Here is a 19,417-nt window from a genome sequence, read left to right as displayed (position 1 = left end):
ATTGAACATTTTGCAGATGGCCACATTTGGAACCAAGCCATCGAAATATGTCAATATTATCATCATTCCTGACTTGATGGCCTGTGTGTGCCTTGGCTCCCCACGGATTTTTTTTTCTTTTATCTTTTATATTTATATATTAAGGTGTCAAATACTTTGTATTCCAACTACTGGTATATGTTATAATGTCTCAATCCGAAAGTAGCTGAGAATAGTCCTGTTGCAGTTTTTACAATATTAAATAAAACGACAAAAAATTCTCATTATGCTCCACAAGAATTTTCGTAATTCAAATATGAGATTTAGAATAAAATAATAATTTAAACATGATGCTGTAGGAATACCCCTCTTGAGTAGTCCTACACTGCAGAAATGAAACATTCATTTAGTTTAGCATAGAATGTGCTGTAAATACAGATTTGTGGAAATGAGAATATTTCACTTTATTATTTATTAATCTCTTCTCTGCAACATAGTATGATGAAATGCATTCACAACAAAAAAGTAACTACAATTAAATCTAAGATTATACTATTCTGTAGTTATCAAATTATTAATTTATACTATCAACTATTACATTTAGATTTCAGCCTGGAAGTTCTCAGGAATTTTAAATGTTAAACATCTTAAAGGTGACTGTATTTCTACAAATAAATGAAGAGGACATCGAATTGTGGAAATGAAAGCTAAGATCACAATAATCGTACCGTTACTAAAATACATTTTGTGAACTGCGTTAAAACTATCGCAGGTACATTAAAAAAATTAAACTTTTATTATTTTCTTAATAAGTTTTTAGAATACAAACGTACAAACATTTCCTTGTGAAAATCTTCGACACAGTACTGAAAGTAATGTCTTGCCTTTTCAATAACTGAATACAGTAACATTATTATCTTCACACACATCACTCATCACAACAAAAACATAATATAATAGTAGTTTGTTTGTATTTCTAAACTCATTTATAAACATAAATCTCTATTTTGCCTACAAACTTGATGTGTAATATCAGTCTACATGTAACATTATATACATGTAATTCAAAACTACTGACATGACTTCCAGTCATACCGCAGTAAAATTATTGCTAATCATATGTCTTTACGAATTTTCCATTATGCCAAGTATGGCTTGTAATCTACTCTTCATCCTGGTCACATCACTACGGATTTCTTCATTAAATCTGCTCGTAATTAATTGTTGCAACTGTTGCTTGAAGTTTCTGTTTGTTCTTCTAGACAATTTATTTTGCTCTTTCTCTAGAGTCATCCATTGCTCACTGAAGTGTTGAACACAGTCACTAATGCTGAACTTACTGCAAAAACGAAATAGAAGTAATTGATTAAATGGCGATCTTACTCGTGTTAATTATGTAAGCATGTGTGGCTTATAGCTGTTTCGGTGTTACTTGACACCATCCTCAGAGCCTACTAGATCTCGGCGCTATCTCAACTTCGCTCATCATGAATATGAACATTCAACATGAAATAGAAGTATTCAATTTAAACATACGAAATGGACTACTGTAAGTACTTCAATAATAACTACAATGTAGAGTATAATAATAAAATATATAGATATTTTTCTGGCATATGTCCACAAGAAAGTGGTGGTAATGATAGTGATGATAGTTGGTGATAGTGATGTAGTGACAATGACGGTGTCAGAAGCAGTGATGATAGTAGTTGCTACGAGGGTTGTTTGAAAAGTTCATAGCCTGACATAGAAATTAAACTAAGATTATTCTGAAACAATCTTTATTTCTCAACATAATCCCCCGAGATTCACACACTTGGTCCACTGGTGCTGCAATGCTGCTATAACCTCCTTGTACACAGATTCCTCGAAGTCTGCAAAAAAATCCTTATGTACTGCAATAACCTCTTCATTTGACGAAAATTTCTTCCCAGCAAGTGAGTTTTGAGCTTTAGGAAGGGAAAGAAGTCTGAGGGTGCGAGATCTGGTGAGTAGGTGGAATGAGGTAATAATTCGAATCGTCGTTCATGTAGTTTGCGATTGTCGACATGTGAGGAGGTACATTGTCATGATGAAACAACACTTTCTTCTTGGCCATATCCGGCCTCTTCTTGCGAATCTAATTTTCTCTTTCAGTTACTGTGGGAGATCTGAATAATATTCTCCGGTTATATTATTGTTCTCCCCTTTGCTAGATAATCAATATCGTGATTATCCCCTTAGAATCCCAGGGACGTCATGACTTTCAACGCTGACTGAACAGCTTTTGCTTTCTTTGGAGGTGGAGAATCATTGTGCTTCCGTTGTTTCGACTATTATTTTGTCTCTTTATGTAGTAAGTCTAGTGGATCCAGGTTTCATGAGTGGTCACAAACAGACTAAAAAATCGGTGTGTTTTTCTCGAATCAAGCCAGACAATCCCTCGAAATTTGACATTGGACTACTTCTGTTCCAGTATTAACAGATGTGGAACCCACCATGCGGAGACCTTGGACATGCCCTAATTGTCTAACAAGCAAACGTTCTGATGGGGGCAGATAAAAAAGTTAATTTTTTTCTTCCACCATGTTAATAATGTCAATAGAAGTGCTTATACAAATTTTGGCCACTCGACCGCAATTACAAGTGCCGTAAAAAAAATAAGCTCGCCAGGGGCCATTAACAGAAAGAAAACACAATTTCATTGGACAATTTATTGGAACAGACACAGCAATTGAGCTATTTTTCAACATATTTTTCATCGAAATTGAGACATTTCTCATCATGGGATCGACAGAGAGAGGTGCAGACGCAGTCAAACAATGGTTTCGATCTGAGACGGCTGACTTCTACACACAAAAATTGATCCCATGGTATGACAAATGTCTCAATTCCAGTGGGGGATATGTTGACAAATAGCGCAACAATTGCTGTATCTGTTTCAATAAATATTTCCATGCAATTGTGCTTTTTTCTATACACGGCCCCAGGGAAAATCACTTTGTGGACAGTCTCGTAATTGCGGTTGAGTGGCCAAAATTTGTATAAGCACTTCTTTTGACATTATTAACATGGAGAAAGAAAAAAATTTAACTTTTTTATCTGCTCCTATCACAACGTTTGCTTGTAAGATGTGGCACACCCGTTCAGTTTCGATAAGAATAACCTCACTAATATCCTGCACTTTCAGACGATGGTCATTCAACATCAAATCGTGGATTTTTTCTATGATTTCTTCATTTGTTACCGGCACTGTTACTGCACATTCACTGCTGTGGTCGTCTTCTACACTCTCTCGACCATGTTTAAGTGCCAACCAAATTTTATAGTCGAAAATGCTAACGTGGATTTCTCCAGCGTAGCATCCATATCTGTTTTCATTTCTGTTGGACTCATTCCCTTTTTTACAAAATATTTAATGACAGCACGAAGCTCCATATTTTCCATTTTTGTCAATCTGTTCGGCGCACTAACTTCAAAATCAAACTACACAAAATGTAGTCAACAGAATATTACGATTTTTCGTGCTTGAATTAATGTAAAATGGCCACTAACAATGACAGCATTGTTGACAAGTTGTCAATACCATCTGTATGTCAGGCCACAAACTTTTCAAACACATCTCGTATATTATTATTGATGATGATGATGATGATGATGATGATGATGATGATGATGATGATGACGACGATGATGGTAGTAACTGTTAACTTCTTGTTGCCATCGTCGTCGTCGTCGTCGTCGTCGTCGTCGTTGTTATTATTATTATTAATATTAATATTATTATTATTATTATTATTATTATTATTATTATTATTATTATTATGAGAGTCCAGATTTTGATGACCCACAAATGTTTAAGGATTGGAAATTAAAAATTAAACTCAAGAATAGATGAAATTGCCTCAAATTCACGACAAATTGCATGAACTGTGTTTATTAAATGAAAGCACACTCATAATACTGAATTTAAACACAATGCCATTCTATGGCGAATCCTCTGCCTCATTTCGCAAAATACCATTAATCCCATTTACGCTAAATAATCCAGTAGTTGATAAGGCGTCGTCAAATGACCAATTAAAAAAATATAAAAAATACTACCCTATTTCATTTCCTTGTAATTTCTGAACAACAATGAAAATATAATTTTATACAAGGCCCTAAAACTCTAACACGAATTACTATTGCAGACGTGGGCATTTAAAGAGATGCGCCATACTACTCTGATTGCTGCAACACACATCACCTGTTAACGTAATACTCAGCAGTGGATCGTGTGAAGTATTCAAACACGGAACGTTAAGTAATTACGCAGGACAAAAAGATACACAGTTTTCTACAAATGTTATTTTTATGAATAATGACAATGAAAGAAAACAAATTTTCCAAAACAAATACAAACTATTTTACAAAAATCTGAAACATAACTGTACTTCTAATTTAAACAATTACTGTAAAATCCTTATAAAATGATATAAAACGTACAATTCCACAACAGTTAAAAAGTAATGCCATAATCTGAACCTATTTGTTTTGAAAGGGCATCAGTCACTAATTTGCATCCTTTGAAAATAAAATTAAGAAACTAAGGAAAAATAGATTCTTAACAAAATATCAAGCACATTACCAAGAAACAGAAAAGCAACAATTAGGCTATTTTTTAAACTTCTTACTGTAGTTCTTTGTTTTTTTTTTTTGTCAATTTACGTCAATTGACTCATGCCCTTAAAAGAAAGGATTCGGTTATTCTTCTTCGTCATGTAAATCAGCAAGTGTTTCAAAATTTGGAGTTATGTCAGACATTGCAATTGTGAGCTGATAGAATAAATTTTCGTCTGAAATGCGTGATCTTGATTTGGATTTTACAAGGGCCAACTGAGAAAAAAACTGTTCACAAATAAAGGCTGAGCCAAACATAGAAGCAATTTTCATAACAAAACTCCGAAGATGTGAATATTTTACTTTTCAAAGTTGTTTAAGCTTATATACATCTAAACCAGCCATATTTGTGTACTTGCACTTGGGGTTTCGCGGCCAGACGCGCTAACCGTTACTCCACAGGTGTGGACTACTATTATTATAAAAAATAAAATAAAAAAAAATTGTTCCATTAAAACGAATCTTTTCATAATGTCGCTCAACGTGCTAGTAAAATTTTGTAGCATAATAAGCACCTAACGCTTTCCCCTTCTTCGCAACAAAAGAATTCATTTTCCCATTCTTTGTGGAAATAATATTTTTGGACTTTTTTACTTCAGGAGCTTCCTTAGAGAGCGACATTTTTTTTTAGTGAAATGCACCGCTGTCCGCCAGTACTTCAACCGGTCGGACAGGTATCCCAGCTAGGGGTGTGGAGTGAGGAAGATCACGTCCTTGCGTTTGTCTCCGTTCAACATGTACTACTGATGCCCACGTCTGTACTATTGTAACTCAATATTATGCACTAGCCGTACCTGTGCGCTCCGCTGCACTTATTAGAAATAAAGTAATTACATAATTAAAATAGGGCATCTGGTCCAGGGAACATTCGTGTTTGATAGAAGGATAATCCGTTTAATATGTCACTTAATTAAAATTGTTTTTAAATAATTAAAATGCGATCATTTTGGTCCAGAGACCACTCATTTAGTGCAATGATAATTCCTTTAACATGTTTCTTAACTGTTATTACATACAAATAATTAAAATATGATCATTTGGTTCAGAGAACATCCGTTTTTGGTGCAATTTGGTCCCATCAAAATTTTTCTTGGAATGAAACATATCGGAAATCATTATTTTTAAAGAAACTTTTGTTATGTAACATTTTTCACAAAAATCAATAATAAGCGAGATATTTCGGTTTATTTAATTCAGGCCCCCTTATAACCCTCCCCCCTTTTAAATAAAGTATTTTTAATGCCATATAGCCTAAAATCTAACTTACAACGAACTTAATTTATATTCCAATTTTCATCGAAATCCATTCAGCCATTACGCGTGAAAAGGTAACAAACATCCAGACAGACAGAATAGAAAAAAAAATTTCAAAAAAGCGATTTTCGGTCTCAGGATGAATAATTATACATGTTAAGACCAATTATTTTTGGAAAAGCGAAAATTACCAGAAAACTTTCGCTTACAGATTTATTATTAGTATATATTATATTATATTATATTATATTATATTATATAAAAAAGTGTCTTGATAACGGATGTACTCCGATAAGTAAGTTTTTAATTTGTTGTGGGGGCTCTTGAATCTCAGGAGGAACAACTTTTAAACCAGCGCAACATAATCTGCTTGTGTTCATAAACATTATTTTAAGAAATACAGGAAACGAATATACAGAATAGCTTATCAAGTTTTCTGTCCATAAGAAGCTATTTTAATCTTACCTGTCCTCGATTCACTGAGAAGTTACTGTAATAACATTGTAGCATTATCTCCGTCTAGAAAAACTACACTTTCCAATGGTGAAATAATAATTATACAAATCGGTTAATTTAGCTTCCGATATTACTTCAGACAAGCACAGAAACATTCTCTGTAGGCTATGTTTCATAGCTTTCGATTGTTGTTGTCCAAAGCCCCTTATAGACAAAGTCATTTGTTTTTATTTAATTGCAGCGCCTTAGATGGCATTATTTTAATTTTAAAACTCATTTATCTCATTAAATATCAGTCCTATCAAAATGTTGCACAGAATAAAACTTATCGGAAATCATTTTTAAAAAAACTTTGTTATGTAACGTTTTTCACTAAAATTAATAATAAGGGAGATATTTCAATTTATTTAATTCAAGCCCCCTTATAACCCCCTTTTTAAATAAAGTATTTTGAATGTCATACAGCCTAAAATCTAAGTTACAACGAACTTATACATACATATTTTCATATTGCTTAAAGTTCCATAGTCTAGTCATGAAAATGGTGGATAGTTACGAAAATAATAATGGTGAGATTGTGATATAAGACTGACAATGACGATGACAACCACATTCGTACCGCAGGACTCAGTAGTATAACAAAATATTTATGAGCCTACTGTCTGCCTGCAATAACTAATCAGTGTTCCTGCCTCATTACAACCAAACAAACATTAATCATAATCTTGCAGATGAATACTGGGTCATGTAGCCTGTTCTGGTCTCGATCCATTTCTTTGTTAGTCGACCAACTGATATTCTGACTCTCAGAGGAGTCATTCTGGGATCCTGTCACAGTCCATGGCTTAATCTTCACATTTTCGTTTGATTTATCCACGCTGCAGCCTCTTTCTTTTGTACCCACCATCTTACGCCATTATGATCTGTGACACATAGTTGCTCTTATCTCAAACTTTCGGAATGTCTAAGGGTGCTTCTTGGAAGGAAAATGGTAGAATGACACGAACAAGAATAACCAAAGCATTTTTAGTGTTCTCTAAGAGATTCTCAAGAAACTGGCTGCAATGCGAGACTGTTGTTTCACCAATCAATTAAGGAAATTCATTTTATAAGCAATGTAATATTAACAGCAAACTTCTGTGAAACCTACCTTTCCACTTCCTCTTCAAAGCAATTTTGCTGTAAATTGAAGCAACGTTTAATGTATTTCTCCAATTTCTTCAAGCGCTCTTCCTGTTGATTCAGATGATCAATGTTATTGTTTACTTTATCCAGTTCATGACTTGCATTCTTAAGATAATTGTCCACAATTGCCTTTCTGCAAATAAAAATAAGATACTTGGAACTTCTTTTTATTATGCAATTATACCTTCTCATGCAATTGTTCGAAGAAGTTTACATTTCAACATTAATTAAGTTTACATAATAGTTCCCTTATTATCGATTTAATCATGCAAGTGTGAATGTATCTATGTGTACGTAAGTGATCAGTAAAAGAAATCTTAATTTCAAATATAAAAATGTACCTATAGTTAGAATTTAGCAAACTGCAACATGACTGAGTACAACAATCAATAAATGCTTTAATTAGCCTATCATCAATTGCATCAAAGATGAAATGGTAGTTGAAAGATGATAATTTGTCTTTAAAAGCATTATGTTAACTTCAATATCAAAAGTTAAATATCCTCAAAACAGGAACTTTTCTGAAGCTAAAAGTGTCTGTCTCTGGAAAAATGAAGAACATTTGAGTTTTTTCAAGTAATTTTTAGACTTTTAATAATGAAATGCTGTCACTCTGAATTAAGATAAGTCACTATAAAATAGACTCTTTGATTATGCTCATTAAGGGGGCTAAATAGGCCGTATGATATATAAGACTGAAAGAAATTACAAATGTAATGTTAATAAACAACTACAAATATCGTCAGAATATACAATAAATAGAGGAAATGACACATACATCCTTATCCTTTTGAGATACAAATTTTAACCGCCAATTAAAAATGTGAGGTTTTTGTTACTTAATATTTCCACAAACAATGATGTTTCTGGAGAGTATCGATATTCTAGATCAGTGGTTGCCAAACACCACGAAATTGTGACGTAATAGAAATGCAACCCGCACACCACAATCGCAGGGAGAGAGAGGGGTGGAGTGGGTATCTCCTCAGTGAATGACATTGCAGAGACGGATTGTGACCATAAAACGAAAGCAATATAATATTCTTCTACTTATTAACTATACACACTTTTTCCATGTTAATTTTTTATCCTCCAACTCATAATTTTTGTATTATTAATAAAATAAAATAAAAAAAGAACGTGTACTTTACATCAACAGATATTTTAAATTATAAAAACGTACCAGGCTAATCACGAACTTGTAAATTACATTACATACTTTCAAAAAACGTCGAAGTATTTTACTCTGATTAAGACATAGAAGCCGATACTTTTTATTGTTTATTGTTAATGAAATATTCAAATTACACTACATCGAAAAAAAAACGTGGAAGTATTTTACTCCGATTAAGACATAGAAGCCGATACTTTTTATTGTTGGTTTGTTAAATAAATATGCAAGTTACGGGTAAGGGCGTGGTAGTCTTCATAACAAGAAGAATAATGACAACGTACATTCTTCTTTTATACTTCACTTAAAATTTTATAACAAATTAAGTATCGCATATTTTTGCCATCTGCACAAAATAAATACTTTTTCTCCCATGCTCCTTAAAACTAAGTTTTTAGTTATTATCTGTTTTCGAAAAGACATCGAAACATATTATCCTACACACTTGTAACATTACATTCTCCAAAATCCTTGAAAAAGTTATGTATAATAGATTAGTTCGGTTTTTAGATTGCAATGGTGCACTATCTAATGCTCAATTTGGATTTCAAAAAGGCAAAGGAATTAATAACGCCATATTCACTTTCACGGAATTTATTCTAAATTCAAAAGACAACAAGAATCAAACAGTTGGGCTATTCCTGGACCTGAGCAAAGCATTTGACACAGTTGACCACATGATACTGATCCAGAAACTACAATGGTTTGGCATAAGGGGGTTAGCTAAAAGTTGGTTTGTTTCTTACCTAAGTGCAAGGCAACAATTTGTTGAAATAGGCTCAATGAAATCATATCCCACTATCATGAAAAGCGGGGTGCCCCAGGGTTCCATACTTGGCCCAATTCTATTTCTCCTGTATATAAACGACCTTCCCTCAAGGATAACACAAGCTAAAACCGTTCTCTTTGCAGATGACACCAATATTGTTTTCAATGCTCTTGATAAAAATAATTTACAGGAGAAAATAAATGAAACCTCAAGACAACTAGAACAGTGGTTAGCTAGCAATAGACTAAAACTGAATGTCAGTAAAACCGTTTGTATGTATTTCAGTCAGAAACAACTACATGACTCCATTGAAATACTACTTAATAATACTGGAATAAAGGACGTCGATTGTACAAAATTTTTAGGGATATGGATTGATTCCAACCTCACGTGGGAAAGTCATATTCAATTCTTAACTGATAAACTAAGTCGTTTGTGTTATGCTTTCCGTGTCCTAACCAATATAACTCCCAAGGAACTACTTAGAGCAGTTTACTTTGGCTATGTTCACTCTGTATTATCATATGGGATAATTATCTGGGGGTCATCATCAAAACTTGCACAAGTGTTTAGACTGCAAAAGAGAATATTGAAAATTATAAAGAAAGTACCTATTCGCTCGGATAGTAAAAAAATATTCAAAGAGTTTGATATTTTGCCCCTACCTTGTATTTACATTCTTGAAACAGTCTGTTTCATCCACCAAAATTATGATAGTTTTAAAATAAACTCTGATTATCACAACTACAGCACAAGAACATGCAATAATTTACATTTTAATCATCATAGGTTATCCAAAAGTCTCAATAGCTTATCACATACAGGGATAAGACTTTACAACAAACTCCCTGTTGAAACTAAAGCCCTTAGCTATGCTAGATTTAAAAAGTCAGTGAAACATATTTTACTTTTCCACATGCCTTTTACTGTCAATGAGTATCTTAGTTTAGCACTCCAAATTTAGCTTACAGTAGTTAGTATCTCCTTTTGTGTTTACTTCTCTTCTTTTCTATCTGATTCATGTCTGGGGTGAGACTGCCCAAGAGGATAAGGAAACCAAGAACCTTGTACAAGTAATGGTCTGAAGAAAACTGTGGAGAATTGACTTCATTACTGAATGTATTGATTGTATATTACTTGTATATTATTGTAGATATCTTGTATGTCGGAAAAACATGTATGTAACCGCATATTTATTATGTATTCACTCTGACGATGCCATGAAATCATTGTATTTCCTAAGGCTAATAAATATCTATCTATCTACATGTGTACGTCTGCTGCTGATAAATGTCTTTACTTATATCGAAGTGAAGGTTGTAAACAGAGGGTGGGGGTGTGATGCCATGGTTACGCTTGAGTGGAGGCAGGGGCATGTGTCGCGACACAGCTTTTGGTGATCACTGTTCTAGATTGTTAGGATTTCACATTCAGTCTCACGTGACTTTTCGAATAATATGTTACCTGCCAAATTATGACTCTTCAGACCCATTGTCCTCTAAAACTATGTCCAATTTTGTTCTTACTTTTTCTCAAATTTCTCCAGATACTCAGCTAATTTCTGTGTAATCTTACGTGGAGTCAGTTTCTAAAACTAACATTTTTTTTAATATCACCGAAGTTGAAATAAACGAATTTTCACATGCACACACGAACAAGATGTTGCAGGTTCCTTCACTTTTCAACAGTTGCCTCTTCTCTGACTTCACAAATAGTGATCCATCCAATCTTCTTCCCTCAGCCCCCACAGTTTCATGACTTTCTCTCCATCGATACCTTCTTCTTAGAGAAGGCCATCTAAGAATATGGTTGGGCTATCTTTTCTCTGTCATCCTTTTAATATGGATACCATCTCAAAATTCTGGAGTCCTATGGCCAATTCCTCAGCATTCATTTCAAGTCTAATATAAGCATTTCTAAGACAGTCCGTATAAGTAACTCCCATACTATACCTGAATGAATCCATTTCGACTAGTATCTCCATTTCTCGCCATTTTATGAATCCAGAAAATTCTGTTGAGATTCCTGTGTTGCTCGTGCCTGCTCAAATCTATAGGACATACCTAATTCATATTGTTCTAATTTGTCAATTACGTATCCACTGTACTAGTAGGCCTAATTAAAATTTAAACAACTAAAACAACTTTAAATAACTAAATATTTTGTATTTGATAACCGGAAGTTTACTTTCAGGTGCCATTTATTCTAGCTTTCCTATCTGGTATTCAACGTCATCCATATCTCTTACAAGAATAGCAAAAGTAGAGAATTTATCATTGCCATTAAATAATATTTTTGGTTCCAGTATATTAGTGTTGGCAATATTCAACCGTCCTAGTGGAGATTCTTGGATGTTACAAATAGGTTAGGAATATTATTTGGAACTTTAACAGCTCATATATCCTCTACACCACATTACCTACCCCTGTGTCCACTCCAGAGTACTGCAATGCAAATGTTTCGCTCGCTAGTATTCGTTCGAAGGTCCCACATTCAAGAGCATTTCCTTCGAGCGAAGAGCCCTCTAAACCATGTTAAAGAGCGAACTATGCTCGCATAAAAAAAGATTTGCTTCAAGCAACCGGAAATCATTTAAATTTTTACTCGGAAGAGCACTTAGCCTACAGTACTCCTTACTGTAACCTAATGAATTAGCTAGGGCTATAAGTGTTGCTATGTTGGTATCGCTTGTGAGATTCAGACCTGTCTTCGGACAGTTGACTAAACAATAAATAACATGTTCTGTCAGAATATGAAGGATAAAGTAATATAATATTTATGTTAGTTCTAACTTGCCATTATATTTATCACATTTTGTGCTCAACTTGACATTTTTCTCGTTTTTTAAATATTTTATATAAAGTAATCTCACTGGAGGTTTTGATTTATCTAGGGGAAATCAAAACTCGAGTGGGATTTAATTGATTATTACACGATTAGAAGAAAGTATATAAAGATTGGAAGAAATAAATTACTCTAATACAATAAAATATTGACTTACTAAAGTATTAAACAGTCTTGAAAATATATTATTATACTATATCCTGCTAGATGGCAGTAGTGTGTTATGATTAGCCGTTCTCTTGTTACCAGTTGTGCTAATTATACAATCTTCATTGAAATCATGGACGATTATTAGTCAAGAAGGCTTTGTTCTTTCACTTTCATTTTTATTCCGCTTCAATTATCAATATATATTAAACAATCTTTGATACGTGACTGACTATCCATAATCTCATACAGCAAAAGCTATAACATAATCTAATAATATAAACAAAATAAATGATTGAAAAGTTTTAATTGTTGTTGACGAATGCTAAGGAACTTCGATTTCTTCCATTCTCCTGCGGTTGTCCCAATAGTATTTGGTGAGTTGCGATGGTAAATCAGCATCTATTAAGTTTTAATTAAGGATGATGAAATAAATATGAATCTTTTTAAAAGGCACAATTATTGAAAGTATAATGTTGGCAAAAAAATAAACAAATGCTAGAGAGGTGATAAAAATTATAGGATAAGCACTCATGATTGGTTGAAACATGTCGTTACATACTTACTTACTGGCTTTTAAGGAACCCGGAGGTTCATTGCCGCCCTCACATAAGCCCGCCATTGGTCCCTATCCTGAGCAAGATTAATCCAGTCTCTACCATCATATCCCACCTCCCTCAAATCCATTTTAATATTACCTTCCCACCTACGTCTCGGCCTCCCCAAAGGTCTTTTTCCCTCCGGCCTTCCAACTAACACTCTATATGCATTTTTGGATTCGCCCATACGTGCTACATGTCCTGCCCATCTCAAACGTCTGGATTTTATGTTCCTAATTATGTCAGGTGAAGAATACAATGCGTGCAGCTCTGCGTTGTGCAACTTTCTCCATTCTCCTGTAACTTCAACCCTCTTAGCCCCAAATATTTTCCTAAGAACCTTATTCTCAAACACCCTTAATCTCTGTTCCTCTCTCAAAGTGAGAGTCCAAGTTTCACAACCATACAGAACAACCGGTAATATATTTCGTTACATACTGTTTTAATTGATCAAAAGTAGTAGTTGTTGTTTTCTAATGCCAGGCGTTTGACAATAAAGTCATTTGACCTCTTGCACTCCAATATTTTTCAAAGATATTATCATGACCAGCCAATGAAGCACAGATTTTGAGGTGTTCCGAATCCATTTCTTCATTTGAGTTGCACAATGGGCAGTTAGGGGACTGATATATTCCAATTCTATACAGGTGTTTAGCCAAACAATCATGGCCTGTTGCCAATCTAAATGCAGCTACAGACAATTTTCGTGGTAAATCGGGAATTAACTGTGGATTTTGATGCAGAAAGTTCCATTTTTTCCCTTGGGATTGTGTTATCAAATTTTGTTTGTTGAAGTCTAAGTATGTTGATTTAATAAATCTCTTCACAGAGTAATATGTAGATTTAGTAACAGGTCTGTAGGTAGCAGTGCTTCCCTTCTTTGCTAAAGCATCCGCATTCTCGTTTCCCAGGATTCCACAATGGGATGGTATCCATTTGAATACAATTCTTTTATTGAGTGATATTAATTGAGAAAGTATTTTAGTTATTTCTGCTGTTTGAGGTGAAGGTGTGTGTTTAGAGACGATTGATAGCATAGCTGCTTTGGAGTCTGACAATATAACTGCATTCCTAAATTTATTGATGTGGCATAGAAGATTCCTGAGACATTCACTTATTGCAATGATTTCACCATCAAAACTTGTTGTTCCATAACCAAGTCATCTATAAAGTGAGAAGAGACAGCACGTAACACCTGCACCAGCACCTTGTTCTCTGGAGATCAAGGATCCGTCGGTGTATAAATGAAGCCAGTTTTGTGGAGGGTACCTAATATTAATTGTCTCTAAAGACAATTGTTTCAGTATTTCACTGTTTACTTCTGATTTCAGTATTTCTTCTGTTAAATTTAGATTATATTGTATATTTAATAGAGTTAAAGGGTTTGATTTAATTTGTAAGTTTTCTTTTAAATTCGGGATATTGATTTTCTGTTTTAATTCTTGAACAATGGATATGAAACTTTTTTGAGTTTTCAATCTACAGAGAGGACTGTATGAATCCCAATTGTTTCCTGGTAATCTGATAAGTTTTTCATATTGAATCAGTGCTTTTTCTTCTAGTGTCATTTTGATGTTAATATTAGTGAAGAATCTCATAGAATCTATTGGAGTTGTTTTGATTCCACCAGTAATGAGTCTGAGAGCTTGGTTTTGAACATATTCTATGTCGTTTATGAAAGGTAAAGTAACTAAAATTTCTCCACAGTATGTCAGCACTGTATAAACATTTTGTATGTAGTGTTCAAAGTATTCCTAGAGCATCCCCATTTCTTTCCTGCTAGTCTTTTTAGAAGGGAGAATCTTTTACGAGCTTTTTCAGAAATGTATTTCAAATGATTGTTCCATGTTGACTTACTATCGAAAATAACTCCAAGATATTTGGATTCATAAGTCCTAGGAAGGTGTTGGCCATTGTATTGGATATTGAATTCTCTTTCTTTTTTACCGAGTGAAAATATTTGGTAGTTACTTTTGCTTAAATTGAGTGTCATCAAATTTGATGTATTCCATTCATGTAGTTGATTTAGAGCTTTAAGAGCAGAATTTTGAATTTTGTCTCTATGTCTGTAAGATCCGGAAGTCTACAAAACTATATCATCTGCAAATAGTGCTGTTTTCATGTTTGATTCCTCTAATAGGGAGGGTAAGTCATTTATATAAATATTGAATAAAGTTGTGCTGAGGACAGCGCCCTGAGGTAGACCTCGATATGTTTGTCTGTAACTAGAAAGTGAATTATTGAATTTAGTGGCAATGAATCTTTGACTAAGGAATTCTGATATCCATCTGAACATATTGCTGGAGATACCTAATTTTAGGAGTTTTAGTAATAATTTATTTCTCCAAACAGAGTCATATGCTAACTGAAAGTCAATAAATATTGCCAAGGCATCTTCTTTCTTGTTAAAACTATCTTTTATTTCTTGGCCGAGGCGTATGACTTGTTCATTGGTAGAGTGTAGTTGTCGAAAGCCGGCTTGTCTTGGTGATAAAAGATTTTGGGATTCTAAATACCAAGTTAATCTGTTGGAGATTATGGACTCCATGGTTTTTGGTATCATGCTTAATAATGCTATTGGTCGATAACTATTAACATCATGAGCAGGTTTCCCTTTTTTGTGAATTGGTACATACTTACTTACTTACTTACTTACAAATGACTTTTAAGGAACCCGAAGGCTCATCGCCGCCCTCACATAAGTCCGCCAGCGGTCCCTATCCTGTGCAAGATTAATCCAGTCTCTATCATCATACCCCACCTCCCTCAAATCCATTTTAATATTATCCTCCCATCTACGTCTCGGCCTCCCTAAAGGTCTTTTTCTCTCCAGTCTCCCAACTAACACTCTATATGCATTTCTGGGTTCGCCCATACGTGCTACATGCCCTGCCCATCTCAAACGTCTGGATTTAATGTTGTGAATTGGTACAATGATTGCTTTTTTCCAAGCTGCAGGAATTGAGGTGTTCCATGATAAATTGAAAATGGATAAAAGTACAGACTTGGCTTTTTCCCCCAGAAGTTTAAAAAATTCGGAATGAATGTTGTCGGGGCCAGGAGATTTCTTGGTTTTTAAATTTTGTATAGCTAGAGTTAATTCTTTGGAAGTAAAAGTTTCATGAAATATTTCAGGTTTTGTACTAGTAATATTGTTTTTATTATTTTTATGTAATTCTCTTTTGATAAATTTGTCAGTTTTTTTTATATTGGGATGTAATCTGTGAGAGTTTGAGTAGTGTTTATTAAATGCGCTTGCTATATCTCTACTATCTGTTAGTGTTTTGTTATTATGAATAATAGGTTGGCTAGTATTTTCCTGGATCAAAAGTAGTATAACGTAATAAAAATGTAATGGTCAATGAAAATTAATTGTATATTTTTCATCTTGTACACTACACGAAACATAAAGAATTTCTATATTAAATTACGGTACGTCTTTGGATCAAAAATAGAAATTATACAAGAATTAATACCATATTAAATTGTGTCTTTCATTCAAAAATAAAAATAATACAATAATAACAACTGAGAGCAACGGAATTAAATAATGATTTGTGTTCCTTCTATAATAAATTTTTCCCACACATCACTTTTGATGGCTTAAAAGTTTAGCCTCCACAACCAGACTAGTTTCCCCAATCTATGTTTACTGGAAAAATTCTCACGAATGTGTTTTGCTCGTCTCGAGCATCACTCACTCTAAATTTAGTGGCAAGCGATAAAGCCTCGTACACTCGCAGCATCTAGCAGTTTAATAGCCAACTACATCATCACTTTCTTATGCTCAAGCGAAATTAGTAAATGTAAGGCTCTGGTCCACTCCCATCCTTATCAAATACTACTACAGTCTTATTCTTGAGACAAAAACATAGGCCTTTTCCAAGTCGATAAAAATTAAAAGTAATCTTTATTCTTAGCTACCATTTTTTGCGATAATTGTCTCAGGCAAAAATATCGTCAACATACATTATTTATTAGCTAAACAATAGACTGGTATACAAGTAGAGCTACCTTACATTGTCTAGTTAAGTTTGCAATGGAAACTTGCAAAACAGTGGTTGATATAAAAATAAGCACTCAAGTCAAGTAGGCATTTTGTAGCACATAAAACTAATATATTTGTGCTTTAAGATCCATGAGCTGGATATATACAATTTCTTGTGCAAATATTTACTAAAGGATAAAGAAAAAAACTTAAAATCCACTGTCTTCATTATAATCAAATGTCATCAATAAATGTGAGGGTCGTTCCGGAAGTAATGCCTCCTATTTATTTTCACGGGAACTACAGCAGATACAGAGAGCATAATAAGACAGTTAAATAGAGCAAGATTTCAGCTACATGCAGTTATTTTTTCACATAGTTACCACCATTCTTTATGCACTTTTGCCAGCAATGAACGAGAGTCTGTATGCCGCATTCGTAAAAATCTGAACCAGCAGAGGCAAGCCACTTTGTTATAGCTGCGATAACAGCATCCTTGTCTGGAAAATGTTGTCCACGTAGTAGAGATGGAAGTCTAACGCCTCTAAATTCGGACTATACAGTGGATGTGGTAGGACAGTCCAGCTAACTTTTGCAACGTGCTCTGTGGTTGCAAAAGATTTTCTTCTCTGGTCTGACTCTGGAAATACAGACTTTCAACTTAGCCAGCATCTGCTTGAAGCATTCAGAATTGACAGTTCCTCCAGGCTCGAGGACATCCAAAAGAATCACGCCCCGCCTATACAAAAGGACTATCATTTTCGTCACTGTTGAAATGCATTACCCACCACCTCACTGTGCTTGCATCCATTGTAATATCTGCATACACTTTTAACAAGCGTCAATGGATGTCACTAGGTGCAATTTTTTCGGCAGTGAGGAATTCAATAACAGATCTCTATTTCTTACACATCTCTATGTCAGATGCCATTTTGGTAGACTGCCCTACTGTCACTATTTGTTGCACGACAACCAAACTAACAAGATATTAGCGGGAAGGTTCAACCTTTACCACAATCCCACTAACATCCAGGTCAGATGTTACAGGTCAACACAAAAAAATAGGGGGCATTACTAGGGTATTAGTAACAGGAAACTTCTACATCGAACAATTTTTCTCAAGAGACAAACTCCATGGTATCCCTTGGGACGGAGTCAGTGTTTGAGTATTCAGTTATGGCATTATACATAAAAGCAAGCAGAAAACGTTTTTCTGATTATATTTGGTGTATGATGAGTGTTATAAGTGGATAAAATGAAAAAGTACCAGCAGTCACCGAAAAAATAAGATGTCAGAAACTTGTATACAGCTATATTCAATAGCTGGTCGCATATAGGGGAGAGTTGGGTAGTATCAGACATCGGGTAATATCGGACAGTGATGTTTCTTTCATCTACCACCAGATGGTAGTACCTAAGTAACATGGTTATGTTTCTGTATGCGACATCTGAACACTCCTACTACCATCTGGTGGTAGATGAAAGAAACATCACTGTCCGTTATTACCCGATATCCGATACTACCCAACTCTCCCCTATTCATACAATCATTAGCCACAGAAGTACGGTAATATAAGAAATCAAATTTATTTCAAAAACACGAATTTTCTTTTATTCTTACCTTTTCTTACTACCTTCCTTAAAACTTTTCTTAAAATTATCTTCAATCATTTGAGTATAAGTTCCTGTGAAGTCTGTCAAGGACCCCTTCTTCTGCGTACCAGTATTCAGAATCTGTAATGAAATTTCTCACGAATTCATTAATATTATAATATAGTGTGCCCATACAAAATTATTAAAATGTTTACAAACTTTCCGGATGTGTCTTTTGTTAACAAATTCAAACCTGCATATGTCATAACACATATACCTAATCACACTTAAGATGTTACTGCTTAATATGATACTCACTGTCCAAGGTGTGCTTGTAGTAAATATGAAATCAAAATTTTCTTCTGTCAGTTCCATTACATGACTGCTATCATAGGCATCCACTAACGATTCATCTAAAAAAGATGTATTGGTACCAGTATAAGTTGTTAATCAACGAATACGAGATATTTGCAATAAAATATGATAAGGAAAAAAATGGTCTCAATAGCTCAGTTCCTCGCCAAAAGGTACTGAAGAAAACAATAATTTATTACAGTTGTGAGAAAACATAAATGTCAAAATTTGGGCTCGTTTAATTTTATTAACTTCGTTACTTAATGATTAAATAGTTGCTGCATCATATGATATGACAATTCAGGCCAGTTAAATTTTGTTTTCCTTTTAGATTTTAAAGAGAACATTATTTCTACAGACTTCAGAATTCATTGTACTACATAGGTACCCTCAAGCTCAGAAATGGCCAGAAATGTCAACAGATCACTTGCGTTCCA

General features: G+C 34.1%; 1 protein-coding gene across 1 annotated transcript in view; it reads right to left on the bottom strand.

The window, feature by feature from the left end:
* Nucleotides 1–442: 442 nt before the first annotated feature.
* Nucleotides 443–19,417, bottom strand: part of LOC138710622 (serine-rich adhesin for platelets-like) — a 66,017-nt gene continuing 47,042 nt past the window's right edge. Inside the window, exons 13-16 of the mRNA XM_069841640.1 lie at nt 18,945–19,039; nt 18,655–18,767; nt 7,481–7,648; nt 443–1,318 (exon numbers count right to left, since the gene is read on the bottom strand). Of these exons, the coding sequence (XP_069697741.1) occupies nt 1,105–1,318; nt 7,481–7,648; nt 18,655–18,767; nt 18,945–19,039 (590 nt within the window). The 3' untranslated portion in view covers nt 443–1,104. The remainder of the gene's footprint in view (nt 1,319–7,480; nt 7,649–18,654; nt 18,768–18,944; nt 19,040–19,417) is intronic.

Source organism: Periplaneta americana, chromosome 12 (genome assembly GCF_040183065.1).
Source record: "Periplaneta americana isolate PAMFEO1 chromosome 12, P.americana_PAMFEO1_priV1, whole genome shotgun sequence".
In the NCBI taxonomy this organism is placed as follows: Eukaryota; Metazoa; Arthropoda; class Insecta; order Blattodea; family Blattidae; genus Periplaneta; species Periplaneta americana.
The sequence above is the reverse complement of the archived record's forward strand: the minus strand, read 5'-3'. Positions and strand labels throughout refer to the sequence as shown.